The 16229-nt window shown below is 39.7% G+C and overlaps 1 protein-coding gene across 1 annotated transcript in view; it reads right to left on the bottom strand.

The window, feature by feature from the left end:
- Positions 1-911: 911 nt before the first annotated feature.
- The window catches only part of STK32A (serine/threonine kinase 32A), an 89957-nt gene continuing 74639 nt past the window's right edge, over positions 912-16229 (bottom strand). The window contains exons 7-9 of the mRNA XM_055332448.1: positions 15471-15596; positions 13145-13273; positions 912-980 (exon numbers count right to left, since the gene is read on the bottom strand). Coding sequence (XP_055188423.1) covers positions 912-980; positions 13145-13273; positions 15471-15596 — 324 coding nt within the window. The remainder of the gene's footprint in view (positions 981-13144; positions 13274-15470; positions 15597-16229) is intronic.

Raw genomic sequence — 16229 nt, forward strand, 5'->3', positions numbered from 1 at the left:
CCTACCAGTGTCCATTTGCCCACATGTCACAGTGTAGTTAGGAGGGGTGGAAAAAGAAATCTGCATCTAAATATTCCTTTTAAAATCAAGATAAAGGCTGTGTCGAATAACAGAATGGTAGCAGGAAAAAGGTAGCACAGAGCTCCTCTAGTATAACCCTCTCATTTTAGATGAATAAACTGTGAAGCAGCGACCGTGGGGAAGTGACTTGCTGGAGGCCACGCAGTTAATTAGTGGTGAAAGTAGGTCCCAGGTGCCTGGGACTCTGTCTCCATCCTGCTGCCTCCTCCCAAAGGCATTCATACACATTTTTTAGGTGTGTGTGGTGTGGAGAGGTGAGAACTACTGTCAGCAATTCCTGGCTGAAGTGGCAGGAAGTGTCCCAAGCAGAAGAGGGGGAGGACTTCACTCATTATTCTGGCCGTTCTCTTCTTGTGGGTCTTTGGTTTGTTCCAGAGTTAGGTTAGCTGGTCTTTTAGTAAAGTCCCTTTTTACTCTAAAAAGAAAAAAAGGAAAGAAAAAAACAACACCGGGGCTTATTGTTAAAAAGACAAATGATTTTAAGCTTTCAAGTGATAGAATTAAGCCCAACAACTGAGATAGGGGCGGGAGTCAAGGAAACCATCTTTAATGTGTCACTGATTTTAAGTGTTTGAGTCTCCTTCCTCTGTCCTTCCCTGAAACGGAAACTTGATGCTAAGCTAATTCACATATTGCAGGTTTTGAAATCTCATACAGAAAAAGAAAAAAAAATAAGGGGCTGAATTTTCCAATTTTCCCCATTATGGATATGTATATATCATTTTTGATATTAGAAAAAATTAAAAAATGTTAATCTCTGAAGGCTCTGCCAGTAAAGTCTGGCTCAAACATTCCATCGTTTGCTGGGCTACTGTTGAACCAGGGCTTACTTACTTTTCTCTGTTGAAAATGATGAACTCCTTCTGGACAGACTCCAGATGCTCTTGGAGAAGGCACGTCTTCCAGGGGAACAGGTGGGGGTGGGGGGGAGAGAGAGAGATGCGGTTAGCACACCGGTGGGGACCCTCGGACATCCAGCAACCTACTGTCTGTTCACTGATGGGCTCAGATCTAAGAAGCACCAGTGGATCTTCACAATGGACACTGGAAATGTGTGGCAGGAGACCCCAATTAGAGTAAGAGGGGAACAAATAAGAAACCACAAGAGGATAAAATATGTCACCTCTGCTCCCCACAGAGAGGAAGGCTTGGGTTATGATGTCTTCCAGCCACTCAGCCCATGAAGAAACAACGGCCTAAAGGTGTGTGGGGGTGAGGGTTTATTGAGCTGGTTACCTACTGGGCAGTCATCTCCTGGCCCTCCTGTGAATGGTTTGGGGGCTCTCCTTGGGCCTAATTGGGGCCTCTCCTTGGGCCTAATTCGGGGCTCTCCTTGGGCCTTGAGCTCTGGTGGAACATTCCCCTCAATGACTGTATGGGGTTGATTAACTGTACCTCAGGCGCAGTGAGCAGGATCTTCTGCATTTGTGGCTTTCTCACAGACCCTGCTTTGACTCTACTGTCCAGTTTTCACCATCTCTCTTGACTCCCCCATCACAATGGGAAAATTTAACCTCAAAGTGGTGATAATCACCAGGCCTGGGCCAGTGTCAGACCCAGGTCATGTTTTACAAGTCTGCGACTTGTGTAAATACTTCCAAATGACTTCTGATGAAAAAGTATGGCCCGAGGAAAAGATATTTATTCATCTGTTAAAAAAACAAAATCTAGGAATTGGGAAATAGTAGGTCTTCAAGTACTGAAGAGATTTCTCTCCTGAGTGAATGTTTAGGTGATACAAGAGGCAAATGAAAAGGAGAGGACATTTCAGAGGAGCGGGAGGGAGCAAAACAAAAGAGAGAAATAGGACTCTGCTACACTTACTCTTATTCTCAGAATGGGGTATTTGTAACCCTCAGGGTTTCTAGTATCAGTCACGGGGGACATGAAACTATGGGATAAATATAATCGGACTCAGCTTCTTGACAGCAGCTTTACCAAGATTTTTATTTAAAAAATTTATGTATTTATATAGATAAAAAATATAATATATATAAAATATATAGCTTATACATTGGGTTCTTAGAAACATTTTTATCAGAAGTGTTTTCCCCCTAGTTTTACTGAAATATAATTGGTATTCAGCCCTGTATAAGTTCAAGGTGTACAGCATAATGACTTGATTTTCATATATTGCGAAATAATTACCATGACAGGGTCAGTTAACACCTATTGTCATATGGATTAAAAAAGAAAAAAGAAAAAAATGGTTTTTCCTTTTGGTGAGAACTCCTAGGATTCACTGTCTCAACACCTTTCTGTAGGTCATACAGCCATCATGTTGGACTTTTACATCCCTGGTACTTATTTATCTCTGAAAGTTTGTACCTTTTGACCATCTGCCTCCAATTACTCAAACCCCACCCAACCCGACCCCCCGCCTCTGGTTACCCCAAATGTGATCCCTTTTTCTATGGGTTTGTTTGCTTGGTTTGATTCCACACATAATTGAGATCTCACAGTATTTGTCATTCTGTCAGACTTATTTCACTTAGCATGACACCCTCACGATCCATCCATGTTGTTGCAAATGGCAAGATTTCCTTCTTTTTAAAGGAATATTAGTTATTCCTCTGTGTGTGTGTGTGTGTGTGTATGTGTAAGTGAGCAAACCACAACTTCATCCATCCATCCATCGATGTTTCCATTTACATTGTAAATAATGCTGCAGGGAACATAGAAGGGCAGATATCCCGTCAACACAGTAATTTTATTTCTTTTCAATATATCCCCAGAAGTGGAATTGCTGAATCATATGGTAGTTTTAGATTTAATTTTTGGAGGAACCTCCATAATGCTTTCCATAGTGGTTCCAATTTACATTTCCACCAATAGTGTATAAAGGTTCCTTTTTCTCCACATCCTTGACAAAATTTGGTATTTCTTGTCTTTTTGATGATGGCTGTTCTCTCAGGTGTGTGGTGATAATCCTATTGTGGTTTTGATTTGCATTTTCCTGATGTTTAATAATGTTGAGCACCTTTTTGTGTACTTTTTAGCCTTCATATATCTTCTTTGGAAAGATGTCTATTCAGAACCTTTGCCCATTTATTGATTGGATTATTTGGGGTCTGTTTGGATTTTTGTTTTTGCTTTTGTTTTGTTTTGCTTTTGAGTTGTATGAGTTTCATACATTTTGGATAACAACACCTTATCAGATACATGATTTGCAAATATTTTTTTCCATTTTATAAGTTGTCTTTTTATTGAAGCAGTCCTACTTGTTTTTTTTTTTTCTTTTAAATTTTGTTCATAGTGTTTTAGGCGTTATATCCAAAAAGTCATTGCCAAGGACATTGTCAAGGAGCTTTGTTCCTACCTTTTCTTCTAGGAGTTTTATGGTTTCTAGCATTACGTTTAAGTCTTTAATCCATTTTGAGTTAATTTGAGGGAGTTAATTTTTGTAAGATATAGGGGTCTAGTTTCATTTTTTTTTTTTTACATGTGAATGTCCAATTTTCCCAGCACCATTTATTGAGGAGACTGTCTTTTCTCCATTGAATATTCTTGGCTTCCTTGTCAAGTATTGGTTGATGGTACTTGTATGGGTTTATTTCTGGACCCTTCATTCTATTCCCTTGATCTATGTGTCTGTTTCTTTGCAAGTACCATATTGTTTTGATTACTATAGCTTTGTAGTATAGCTTGAAAAAAGGACATATGATGCTTCCTGCTTTGTCCTTGTTTCTCAAGATTGCTTTGCCTATTTGGGGTCTTTGGTGGTGCCATATAGATATTATGATTTCTTCTTCTTCTGTAAAAATCTCATTGGAATTTTGATAGTGATTGAACTAAATCTATAGATAGATGGCTTTGAGTAATACAGACATTTTAGCAATATTAATTCTTCCATTCCATGAATACAGGATTTATTTCCATTTATATATGTTGTCTTTCATTTCTTTCATCATTGTTTTGTCTTTCATCCTGTTTTTCAGGACAAATGTCTTTTACTTCCTTGGTTAAATTCATTCCTGAGTATTTTATTGTTTTTTTGATGCTTTTGTAAGTGGGATTTTTTTCAGATAACTCATTGTTAGAATATAGAAATGCTACTATATGATAATTTTGTATCCTGCAATTTTACTGACTTCATTGATTAGATCCAACAGTTTTTTAGTGAAGTCTTTATGATTTTCTATATATAAAATCATGTCATCTTCAAATAGGCAATTTTACTTCTTCCTTTCCAATTCTGATGCCTTTTATATCTTTTTTGTTGCTTGATTGCTCTGACTAGGACTTCAGTGCTATGCTGAATAGAAGTGATGAGAATGGGGACCCACGACTTGTTCCTGATCTTAGAAGAAAAGCTTTCAGTATTTCATCACTCAGTATGATATTAGCTGTGGGCTTGATATATATGGACTTTATTAAGTTGAGATATGTTCCTTCTATATCTAATTTCTTATGACTTCTTTTCATGCTGGATGTTTGTCAAATGCTTTTTCTATGTCTTTTGAGATGATATGATTTTTCTCTTTCACTTCTGTCAATGTGATATATCGTGTTCATTGATTTGCATATGTTTAGCCATCTCCATATACATTCCAGGGATATATCCTACTTGACCATAGTGAATGATCCTTTTAACGTACTGCTGAATTTGGTTTGCTAGTATTTTATTGAGAGTTTTTGCATCTGTATTCCTCAGGATATTGACCTGGAGTTTCCTTTGCTTTTCCTGTCTTTTTCTGGCGTTGGTATCAGGGTAATGCTAAGCTCATAAAATGAGTTTGGGGGTGTCCCCTCCTCTTTGATTTTTTGGAAGAGTTTGAGAAGAAATAGTGTTTATTCTTCTCTAAATGTTTGGTAAAACTCACTATGGTTTCACTGGTGGACTTTTCTTCATTGGGAGATTTTTGACTACTGAATCAAATTCCTTACTAGTAATTGGTCTCTTCAGATCTTTAATTTTTTTCCTGGTTCAGAATTGGTAGGTTGTATGTTACTAAGAATTTTTCTTAGTAAAAAAAAACCCCATCTTTTGTAGGTTGTCCAGTTTGTTTGTATATAGTTGTTCACAGTGGTTTCTTAAGCTCCTTAGCATTTCTGTGCTATCAGCTGTAATGTCTCCTCTGTCATTTATATTTTATTGATTTGGGTCCTCTCTCTTTTTTCCCTGGTTAATTGAACTAAAGGTTTTTTTTTTTTTTTAGTATAGTTCACAAGGTGTTTTTATTTTAACATTTGATGTATTACATAAAATATAAATACATATACATAAAAGATTATACAATATTTTTACATATACAATATTTTATGTTTATATATGTATATATGTTTATGTATTATATATCATATATTAACAAAACATATAAACATACACAAAATTTTGTATTATAAAATATATGTAAAAATACTGTGTAATATATTTATATACATGTTTATATATGTTTATATATGTTATAAACATATATGTATGTTTATATAAAATATATATAAACACATAAACACATATAAAGCTATAGATACATATATGGACATTTGAAATGTTACTTAAAATATAACATGAGAAATATTTAAAATATTAACACTTAAAATGTTTAACATTAAAAATCAAGATTATAATCAACTAAAATACAGAAATGCATGTGAATTTGTTTCTCTATCACCTAATCCTGTGTTACCTAAAGATATCAAATAGACACTCAGGGAGGAGTTTGTGATATGGCACTGTCGACCCCATGAGTTCCACCCCTGGTCCTTGAAGTGTTCACATTCAACATGTTTTCTTTCCTTTACTTTAGATGAAAAAGTTTTGAGAAGTTTAGTGACATGGATAAGTCAACAACAGTAGCCAAAAAGAAAAGATGAAGGAAAGGAGCAGGAGGCAAGGAGTATGGAGGGATGAATGGGTCTTATCTGACTGAGAAGGAAAGGATTGGTTAGAACTCTTTGAACCTAATTCTCAGGGATGAGCAGAGCAAACAGCTATTGCTATTCCTATTTTTTTTATATATAAAGGAATAAATGCTTACAAAGGATACATGAGTTAATGTTTAAATCATTACGTTTATGGCACCTGGGTGGCTCCACGGTTGACCATCTGCCTTTGGCCCAGCGTGTGATCCTGGGGTGCCAGGATTGAGTCCCACATCGGGCTTCCTGCAGGGAGCCTACTTCTCCCTCTGCCTCTCTCTCTCTCTCCATGTCTCTCATGAATAAATAAATAAATAAAATCTTTAAAAAAATCATTGCATTTAAAAGAATCATATAGCTATTTTGTAAGTAACCAGAACACACACTGCCTCATTTGGTCATGACAGGAAGTATTCACAAGAGATGATAGCTCTCACTGGAGAGAGAGGACATGTACTCTCTAATAGATTTTTTTCTTAAAGATTTTACTTATTTATTCATGTAAATTTTATATCTTTATAAAAGAGAGGCAGAGACACAGGCAGAGGGAGAAGCAGGCTCCCTGCAGGGAGCCCGATAGGGCACTCGATCCCAGGACTCCGGGATCACGCCCTGAACCAAGGGCAGACCCTCAATCACTAAGCTACCCCGGTGCCCCTCTCTAACAGATTTTAAACACTCTATCAAAGATCAACTTACCAGTATGCTAGTTGTATTAGCGTTGATTGTTCAACATGTAGAAACCATCATGCAGATAGTTACACACCCCACATTCCATCTTCTTAAGATAATTCTACCTCTTTCTTATCTTTATTATAAGTTTAGAGCATTTCAAGCATGCCCCTTTCTGCTCAGTACTCACTAATGCAATTCGTTTCTTAGTCTAGAAACACACAGACCTTCTTAACAGTGGGTTAAAAAAGTCTACATGATTACAAGATGAAAAGAAGAGAATGTTCCCTCTCTCTTACAGCTACAGATAAGAAATCTTCATCATTAAGACAAAACAAAAACAACATAAAAAACTGATTCTGGCAGATATTCCTAGGAAAGTCTCTTGGAGGACTTTTGGACTTCAGAGGTTGTTAATAAGCACTGTGAAAATAAATTCTGTCCTCTAGCGTGTCTATGATATCAAGTGGATCTCTTCCTTAATAAGCTATGGGCCTGGTGATAGGCCCACATTTATATCCCTTCCCCTTAAGATGTAAATATCTACATAGATTACCTTTACAAGTTGAGAAGGCACCTAAGGCTTGACTCCCCTCATCTCTTTTCCCGCACAAAAAAAGTTAAAAAACAAAAATAAAGCATCTCTACTAGAGCTACACATATTTATGCAAGTATATGCAGAAATATATGTGTATGTGCCAAATATATATTATATAAATATCAAATATATAAAATAAGATAAATGAAAAATATTATAAGAGGTTTTATTTTTCCATAAACAAAATTGGCACTGTAGGGCTTTCCCCATTAATAAAGCTTTTTAGTATATACTTATATGCCCACAGAATAAATATATCTTGCAAATTATCTTTCTTGCCCTAGTATCTCTTAAAACAATTTTTTTAAGAGAGTAAGTGAGGAGTGGGTGGGGCAGAGGGAGAAGGAAAGAGAGAATCTAAAGCAGACTTCACATCCAGAGTGGAGCCTGATGTGGGGCTTGATCTCTCAACCCTGAGATCATGACCTGAGCTGAAATCAAGAGTTGAATGCTTAATTGACTGAACCTCCAGACACCCCTCTTAAAACAATTTAACCAAAACAAATTGACCAGATAAAACACAGGTAAGTAGGTTTGTAGGATATTTAAAGTACATCTTTAAATGAAAATGATGGCTCTATTAATACAATTAATTGGGCTAAAAAATTATATTGAAAACTGCCATTTTAATGAAATGCAAAATAAGAAAGGAGATGAAATGTGGAGAAGGAGAAGATAAGCCAATGGGTTTATCTTGCACAAAAAAAATTGTGTAAATTTTTTTCCAAGTGGGAAATAGGGTTTAAAGATTGAGGGAGTCGTAGGAGACTATGCATTATCACTAAAATGATCACACTTGGATTATTGATATCTTTTCCAAGTTTGTGGCTTGATTAGAATTTTCTCGTCAATACTTGCATCTTTTCTAATATGGTGCCTAAGCAGTGATGAATCAGATCCCAGAGCAGCATGGTGACTCTTAGCTACAGTGGGACAGAACTGGAGGCTAAGATACAACTAACAACATATCTTAGTTGTAACTAAGATACAACTAACATCAATAATAGTGGCTATTATTGATACTCTTGTTAGAGTTGGCTAGAAGAATAGGATGCCTTGGGGTGTGTCTCTGGATGAAGGGGCAGAGGATGGGCAGTGGAACAGGCCGCTTGAACACAGCATGGGTGGGTATTTCCTACTATTGGCAACCATCTGCTATTTAATTTCTTTTGAAATAATGAAGGCATTTCTATACTCTCCGGATATACCACTCCTGAAATGGCCTTATCCCTTGTTTTCTGCATGGCCACCTCTATTCAATCTAGAGGAACCAGATCAAATGTTTCCTCTTCTGGAAATCCTGTCCTGGACCCTCTCTCAGGACCAACGAATAATTCCCAGAGCACTTTGTACTCTAAGGGCAGCAATGACTAGCAAGTTGGAGACATTTCCTGACATAGCCACCACTTTATAATCGAGTATTGAATAAATGAACAATAAATTAATGAACATGGTAATACCATAATGAGTTGCCAAGATTGATCCTCACATTTTAAAAACCTTGATGTCAAAGAGTAGATAAGAGTACCGTTTTGAGGTTCACGAGCTTCCTAATTCTTCTTTGGGGGAATACTAACCTTTATTTTGAAGCAAAATAATTTTTATTTTTAAACCTAGGGTACCAGATTTAGAGGAACTAGAACAGAATTATTAGAGCAGGCAGTTCCAGGCTCTCATCAACAGAAACAAAAAACAAGCAGAAACTGTCGGAGCTAACTTTGTCAGAATTCTGGAAAGCAGTCAAAGGTTTTTTAACAACCAAGGAAACACTAAATCAAGAAAAAAAGCAACTTAAAAAATGCTCCTGGGGTTCAAGGAAATCTCTGTCAAAATATTAGCTAAACACAAGCTAACATAACAGGAACTGCAGGGATGACACATGACAAGGAATACAGTGTTTGCAAAAGTAGTTTGTCAAAGTTATTTTAAAAAAGACAAGTACTGCCTTCAACAATTAAAAAAGAGCAAACCCTACAAAAGGAGAGAATCTGATTTCTAGATTTACTGCATTATAATATTCAAATGTCAAGTTTTCAACAACAAAATCACAAGGCCCACTCAAAGGAATTACCCCTAAGGATGCCCAAACATTGGATTTACTAAACAGAGACTTTATTATTATTATTATTTTTAAAGATTCTATTTATTCACGGTAGACAGAGAGAGAGAGGCAGAGACACAGGCAGAGGGAGAAGCAGGCTCCATGCTGGGAGCCCGACGCGGGACTCGATCCCAGGACTCCAGGATCGTTCCCTTGGCCAAAGGCAGGGGCCAAACCGCAGAGTCACCCAGGGATCCCCTATTTTTTTTTTTTAAGATTTATTTATTTACCTTAGAGTGAGAGAGCTGAGCAGGAGGGGCAGAGGGAGAGGGAGAATCTCCAGCAGACCCCAATGCAGAGCTCAATCTCACAACCCTGAGATCACGACCTGAGTGGAAATCAAGAGTTGGACGCTTAACTGATTGAGCCACCTGGGTACCCTGAAACAGAGACGTTAAAACAACTATCCTAAATATGCTAAAAAATGTAAAAGAAACCGTGGAAGGAAACCATATGTTAGGGTATAAAACAGTCTCAATACATTTTGAAAGATTAAAACCATGCAAATTATCTTCTCTGACCACAACAGAATGAAGCTAGAAATCAACAACAGAAGGAAAATTGGAAAATTCACAAATATGTGAAAATTAAATAACAAACTCTTCACCATTGTGTCAAAACTATCACCAGAACTTCAAGATAAATAAACAAAAAAACCCAACCTACTAAAACTTAGGGGATGCAGGGAAGGCAGTAATCAGAGAGAATTTTAGCTGTAAATGTCTACCTTAGAAAGGAATATCCCAAATCAATAACCTAACTTCATACCTTGACGACTTAGAAAAAGAAAAGCAGACTAAACCCAAAGCTAGCAGAAGGAAGAGAATAATAAAGATGAGAGCAGAGACAAATGAAATAGAGAAGAGAAAAACAACAGATATAATCGCACCAAAAGCTGGTTCTTTGAAAAGATGAACAAGACTGACAAATGTTTAGCCATATGTAAGGAAAAAAAGAAAAGATGCAAATAACTAAAATCATAAATCAAAGTGGAGACAAGACTTTCAACCTTACCTTATAGAAATAGAAAAACAGGGTGAACAACTGTATATCAACAATAAGATCTAGATGCAATGAACAACTTTCTAGAAAAAGAAATGATTACGCTGACTTCAGAATAAATATAAAATCTCAACAGACTTGTAACAAGTAAAGAGTAATCTACAAGTAAAAATCTGTAAGAGGAAACATTCCAACAAAGGAAAGTCCAGGACCAGATGACTTCAGCAGTAAATTCTACCAAACGTTTAAAAAAGAGATAACACCAATCTTTCTCAAACTCATTCGGGGAAAAAAAAAATAACAGAAGAGGAGGGAACACTTTCTAACTCATTCTATGAGCCCAGCTTCACCCCAATACCAAAACACCTAAAGACATCAAAAGAGAAGAAAATTACAGGACACAGCTCATTATGAATGTAGAAGAATCTTTGACAACATCCTAGCAAACCAAGTCCAACAGCATATTAAAAGATTATACACAATGAAAAAGTGGGATTTATCCCAGGAGTGTGAGAATGATTCAACGTAAGAAAACCAGCCAACATCACACATCACATTAATAGAACTAAGAAAGGGAAAATGTGCAAGATTATCTCATTTGACTCAGAAAAGGCATTTGGCAAAGTTCAAAACCCTTCATGATGAAAACACTAAAAAGCCGAGAAACATAAATGGTACTTCTTCAATAAGATAAAAGGCTTTTATAAAAAAAACTCACAGTTAAAAAAACTCACAGCTAACACAATACTTAATGGGAAAAGGTATTTCCCCTAAGATCGGAAAAAAGGCAAAGACGTTTGCTTTTACTATTGTTATCAACAGTGTACTGGAATTTCTAGCCAGAGCAGTCACGGAAAGAAACAAATTAAAGGCATCTACAATGTAAAGATAGGAGTAAAATTATACTTATATGCAGATGACATGGTCTTATACATAGAAAAATCCCAGAGAATCCACAAGGAAGCTGTAGAGCTAATAGAGCTCTTAGATGAGCTCAGCAAAGTTGCAGCATACAGAATCAGCAGAGAAAAATTGGTTCTGTTTCTACACACCAGGTCTTAACAATCCACTAAAAAGAAAAATAACAATTCCATTTCCATAGTTTCCGAAAGAATAAAATACGTAAGAATAAGTTAAACCAAGGAGGTGAAAAATGTGTACTCTCGAAAGAACAGAACATTGCTGAAAGAAATTAAAGACAAATGGGTTTTGGGGTAACAAATAATTTTGGAATTGAATAGCGGTGGTGGCTGTATAACATCGTGAATATACTTCATGCCACTGAATTGTACGCTTAAAAATTGTTAAAGTGGGAAATTTTGTGTTCTATATATTTTACCTCAATAAATTTTTTTTACCTCAATAAAAATTTAAAAACAAAACAAAAAGGTCAAGCAATGTACACTTCCCTGATTAGAGATGGAAGGGCCTGTTTTTATCATGGGCAAAGCCACTTCCCGGTAAATGATCCTGAGGTTGATAGGAGGCCTGGAAGAAAGGGGGAAGCAGTGGGTGATGGTAGAAAATGCTAGAGTCTGTACTGCTGGTTAGTGGTTCGTGGCCTTTCACATCAGGAGGGAGGCTTCCTGGGGCCCGGTGTTGGGAAAGAAGTAGGGCAGGAGTGGACCCCAGGAAGATGCTGGTGGGGCAACATGACTTTGTAACTCTCGGCAGAGCGATGCCTAATTTTCCCTGTCTGGTTACAAGATTTCATTTCCTTCCAATATGCTGAACCTCTTGTTTATGAGCCTCTACTGTATTCAGGCACTTGTTGGGGTTCCATGAAGATACTGGTGGGTAAGACCTGGTCTTCCCCCACAAGGAGCCTTCGTTTTAGTGGGATAGGAAAAGAAGTGCAAACACATAAATATGTGTAAATTATGTTAATATCATGAAGGCATTAAAAATTGAGGCTGAGAAAGTGCGCAGGAGTGAAGGGACCTTCTCTTCAGCAAATGGCATTTAAGGTGTAAAGGATGACAGGAAAGCCCCTGTGTGAAGACCTGAGAGTGGAACATAGAAGAAAAAGGGAAGAGCCAGGGTCCTAAAGAAAAGTGAAACCTATAGGCCTTGAGGGTCAGATGGTTAGAGGATTTTGAGTGAGGGCAAGGATGATCCAGCATGAGGATGGCTGGGGAGGGGACACGGACCAGGTAGAGGGTGGTGGGCCCGGTAGGAAGTCATTCACAAATCACCGTCATCACCGAAACTTTAGAACATTTATAATAAAGATGAGCTCTTGGTCTTGGCTACATTCTGGGGCCTGTTCGCCGAGGAGCCCGTGCGGGCAAGTGCTACAGGTGCAAAGCAAGAGCAAGTCTGGAGGAGCCAGTGGGTTCCGACGCGCAGAACTGACCATTAGGAGGCTGAAGGGAGAAACCACAGGCGCGGGGTGGGGGGGGAGGGGTGTGTGTGCCACAGCGCAGCACCCCTTGGAAGGCGGCAGAAAGTACTCGACGGGCCGCTGGCAAGGGGCCCCTTCTATGACCAACGTGGGGAAACTGAAAGTACACAGTGTCCCTGAAGGACTAGAGAAATTAGGGATATCGAGCATGTTTGTTTGTTTGCAGAGCTACCAGTTGGCGTGTCTTCCGGGAAATTGTACAATTTGAAGTGAGAGCTGGAGGGGGGCACTAGCTGCATGGAGTTGGCGGCAGAGCGAGGGGTCCGCAGTGAAGGGTCATGGCTCTGCTGTGACCCCAGAGCTGCCTGGGTGCTCAGCGACTGTGCACACACAGAAGGGCGAGGGGTGCTGAGGGGTCCTCCCCCCAGAAGCTCCCAGGCCTGGGCCTGGGCCTGCCGTCAGGAGGAGGCCCACGCCCGCTCACCTGAGAGGAATCACATTTCCTCATCTCCTTCTCCTTCTTCGCCAGACGCTTCTTTTTCTTGTGAAGAGGCTTGGACTCCAGAATCATTTCTTCGAGTTCAAAGGTGGGGTCGCAATTCAGCCTGCCTTTCTGCAAGAAAGACCGGTTGGCTCAGTCCTCGCATGCAGGGTCACTCTACAAACGCCCCGGAATCCCACCTATTTGGATGGAGTGGCCGGCACAGGGGCTGCGCTTCCTCCCCTGAGAGGACTGGCGGCCGTGCTGGCTTTCAGGCTCCTTTATTTTATTTTATTTTATTTTATTTTATTTTATTTTATTTTATTTATTTTATTTTATTTTATTTTATTTTATTTTATTTTATTATTTTATTATTACTTTTTTAAAGTTGGAATTCAATTTACCAACATATAGCATATCATATCACCCAGTGCTCATCCTGTCAAGTGCCCCCCTCAGGGCCCATCACCCAGTCACCCTGTCCCCCCACCCACCCCCCTTTCCACTACCCCTTGTGCATTTCTCAGAGTTAGGAATCTCTCATGTTCTGTCTCCCTCCCTGATATTTCCCACTCATTTTTTTCTCCTTTCCCCTTTATTCCCCTTCACTATTTTTTATATTCCCCAAATGAATGAGACCATATAATGTTTGTCCTTCTCCTATTGACTTACTTCACTCAGCATCATACCCTCCAGTTCCATCCACATCAAAGCAGATGGTGGGTATTTGTCATATCTAATGTCTGAGTAAAGCCATCAGTGTGATCACATCAACAAGAGAAAAACCAAGAACCATATGATCCTCTCAATAGATGCAGAGAAAGCATTTGACAAAACACAGCATCCATTCCTGATCAAAACTCTTCAGAGTGTAGGGATAGAGGGAACTTTCCTCGACATCTTAAAAGCCATCTACGAAAAGCCCACAGCAAATATCATTCTCAATGGGGAAGCACTGGGAGCCTTTCCCCTAAGATCAGGAACAAGACAGGGATGTCCACTCTCACCACTGCTATTCAACATAGTACTGGAAGTCCTAGCCTCAGCAATCAGGCAGCAAAAAGAAATAAAAGGCATTCAGATTGGCAAAGAAGAAGCCAAACTCTCCCTCCTCGCAGATGACATGATACTCTACATAGACAACCCAAAAGCCTCCACCCCAAGATTGCTAGAACTCATACAGCAATTTGGTAGCATGGCAGGATACAAAATCAATGCCCAGAAGTCAGTGGCATTTCTCTACACTGAGACTGAAGAAAGAGAAATTAAGGAGTCAATCCCATTTACAATTGCACCCAAAAGCATAAGAGACCTAGGAATACACCTGACCAAAGAGGTAAAGGATCTATACCCTAAAAACTACAGGACACTTCTGAAAGAAATTGGGGAAGACACAAAGAGTTGGCTCCTGGATTTTAAATGTCGTTTCCCTCCTAAAGGCCCCGTGAGCCCCCTGAGGGTAAGGAAATCACACGTTCTAGTTACTCTCCTAAGGCGGGAACTGGCGCTCTGTTTCCCAGGTAGTTCTCAGGTGCATCTGGCAGACAGGTAGAGGGAATCCCCCAGCCCCGCACCTCCCGGCCCACCTCTGAGGAACCTGCATCTGCCACAGGCTCCCGGAGCATCTGGAGGGGCCCTGGAGCCCAGTGTCCGCCAGGCGTCTTCCTCCGTTTGCACGGGCAGGATCACACCCCGCACGCCCCCAGCAGGCCTGCGTCCCCTGAGGCCTACATTACTCTGCCAGTCCTGCTGACGCTGAACGCGGGCTAGAGTCCTCGCTGGCGCCCCTTGGCCGAAGCTTCTGGGCTCCCGCTTTCACCAGGAGGCCACAGATGTCCCTCAGCCAGGCACTCACCGGGTGGGAATCATTTCCCTTTGGCTGCTTGTCCTCACGAAGAGAGCTCCATGGCAGCAACCCCCAAAGGAAGAGGGGTGAATGGTAAAAAGAACCCCAACGTTTTCAACACGGTGACTCACAGAACTCCACGGATACCAATTTCTGTGTCTTTGAAGTCAGAGAAAATACTGTTTCCTCAATGAGCAGATTCCTGGGGATGACTCTGGAAGGCTAGGGCTTCCTTCCAGTAGAAGCACACCGCAAAACAGGATTAGGAGCTAGCACCCCAGATGCAGACAGCCCTGGATGAGAAGGCCACCTGGCCACTTGCTAGCCCCACGGCCCTTGGTGGCCCCTGTGCCCTGTGCGGGCCTCCCTCTCCTAATCTGTACGACAGGATTTTGGCTGTCTGACAACATCGGTGTGGTTACCTAGGAAGCCCGTGCGTGTACCTGAATGAGAGTGATTATGGGTTTGTTAGGATTGACTCACGTTAGGAATAAAGCCCGGAATGAGCCTCTTCTGCAAAACTGCATCCCAGTTCATGTCGTTCATATATGGGAAGTTCTGGACATCAGACAAGTGAGAAAATCGTTGGTCTGGATTGGGCTCAAGTAGCTGCCAATGGAACACAAACAGCAAGATCATGATGAAGGTCAAAGTGGGGCAAAAAAAAAAATTATACAAATTCCCTGTAAAAGTTCTCAAGGGTAGGTCTGAAGGAAACGAGGCAGTGTTCCCCTTCTCTAATCCTATCAAATAATACAGATAATAGGTACATGAACAATGTGATCATGCATGGATAGAATGAGCTGTAGGCAGGTTTTTGCAGTGTGGTGAGTGAAAACAGATTGTCCTAGTGAGTCAAACATACTTTTGATTCCTGACTCTTACTACTTAATTAACTATGGACAAGTTTGTCCTCTAAACCTTAGTCTACCATCTATAAAAAGGAGATAATAGCCTAACTTGCATGGTTATGGGTAGGAATAAATGAGGTCAAGTATATAAAGTACCTAAGACAAGGTCAGCCCTTCTTAGGTGGTGAATGCTCATGTGTTTTCACAAATGAAATTGACTTCCTACTAGAAGTTTTATCTGTTCATACAATTAATCAAAATATATTGGGTGTGACACAGATAAGATGTAACGAAGCTTACTGTTACAGTTTGCGTTTTGCAAACTGTGATTAAAGATTTTTCCCCCCTGTAACCGTGCCACGGCTAATATCAAATCAGTCCTGTGGCTCAA

The sequence above is a fragment of the Nyctereutes procyonoides genome, unplaced genomic scaffold, assembly GCF_905146905.1.
Source record: "Nyctereutes procyonoides isolate TBG_1078 unplaced genomic scaffold, NYPRO_anot_genome, whole genome shotgun sequence".
Classification (NCBI taxonomy): domain Eukaryota; kingdom Metazoa; phylum Chordata; class Mammalia; order Carnivora; family Canidae; genus Nyctereutes; species Nyctereutes procyonoides.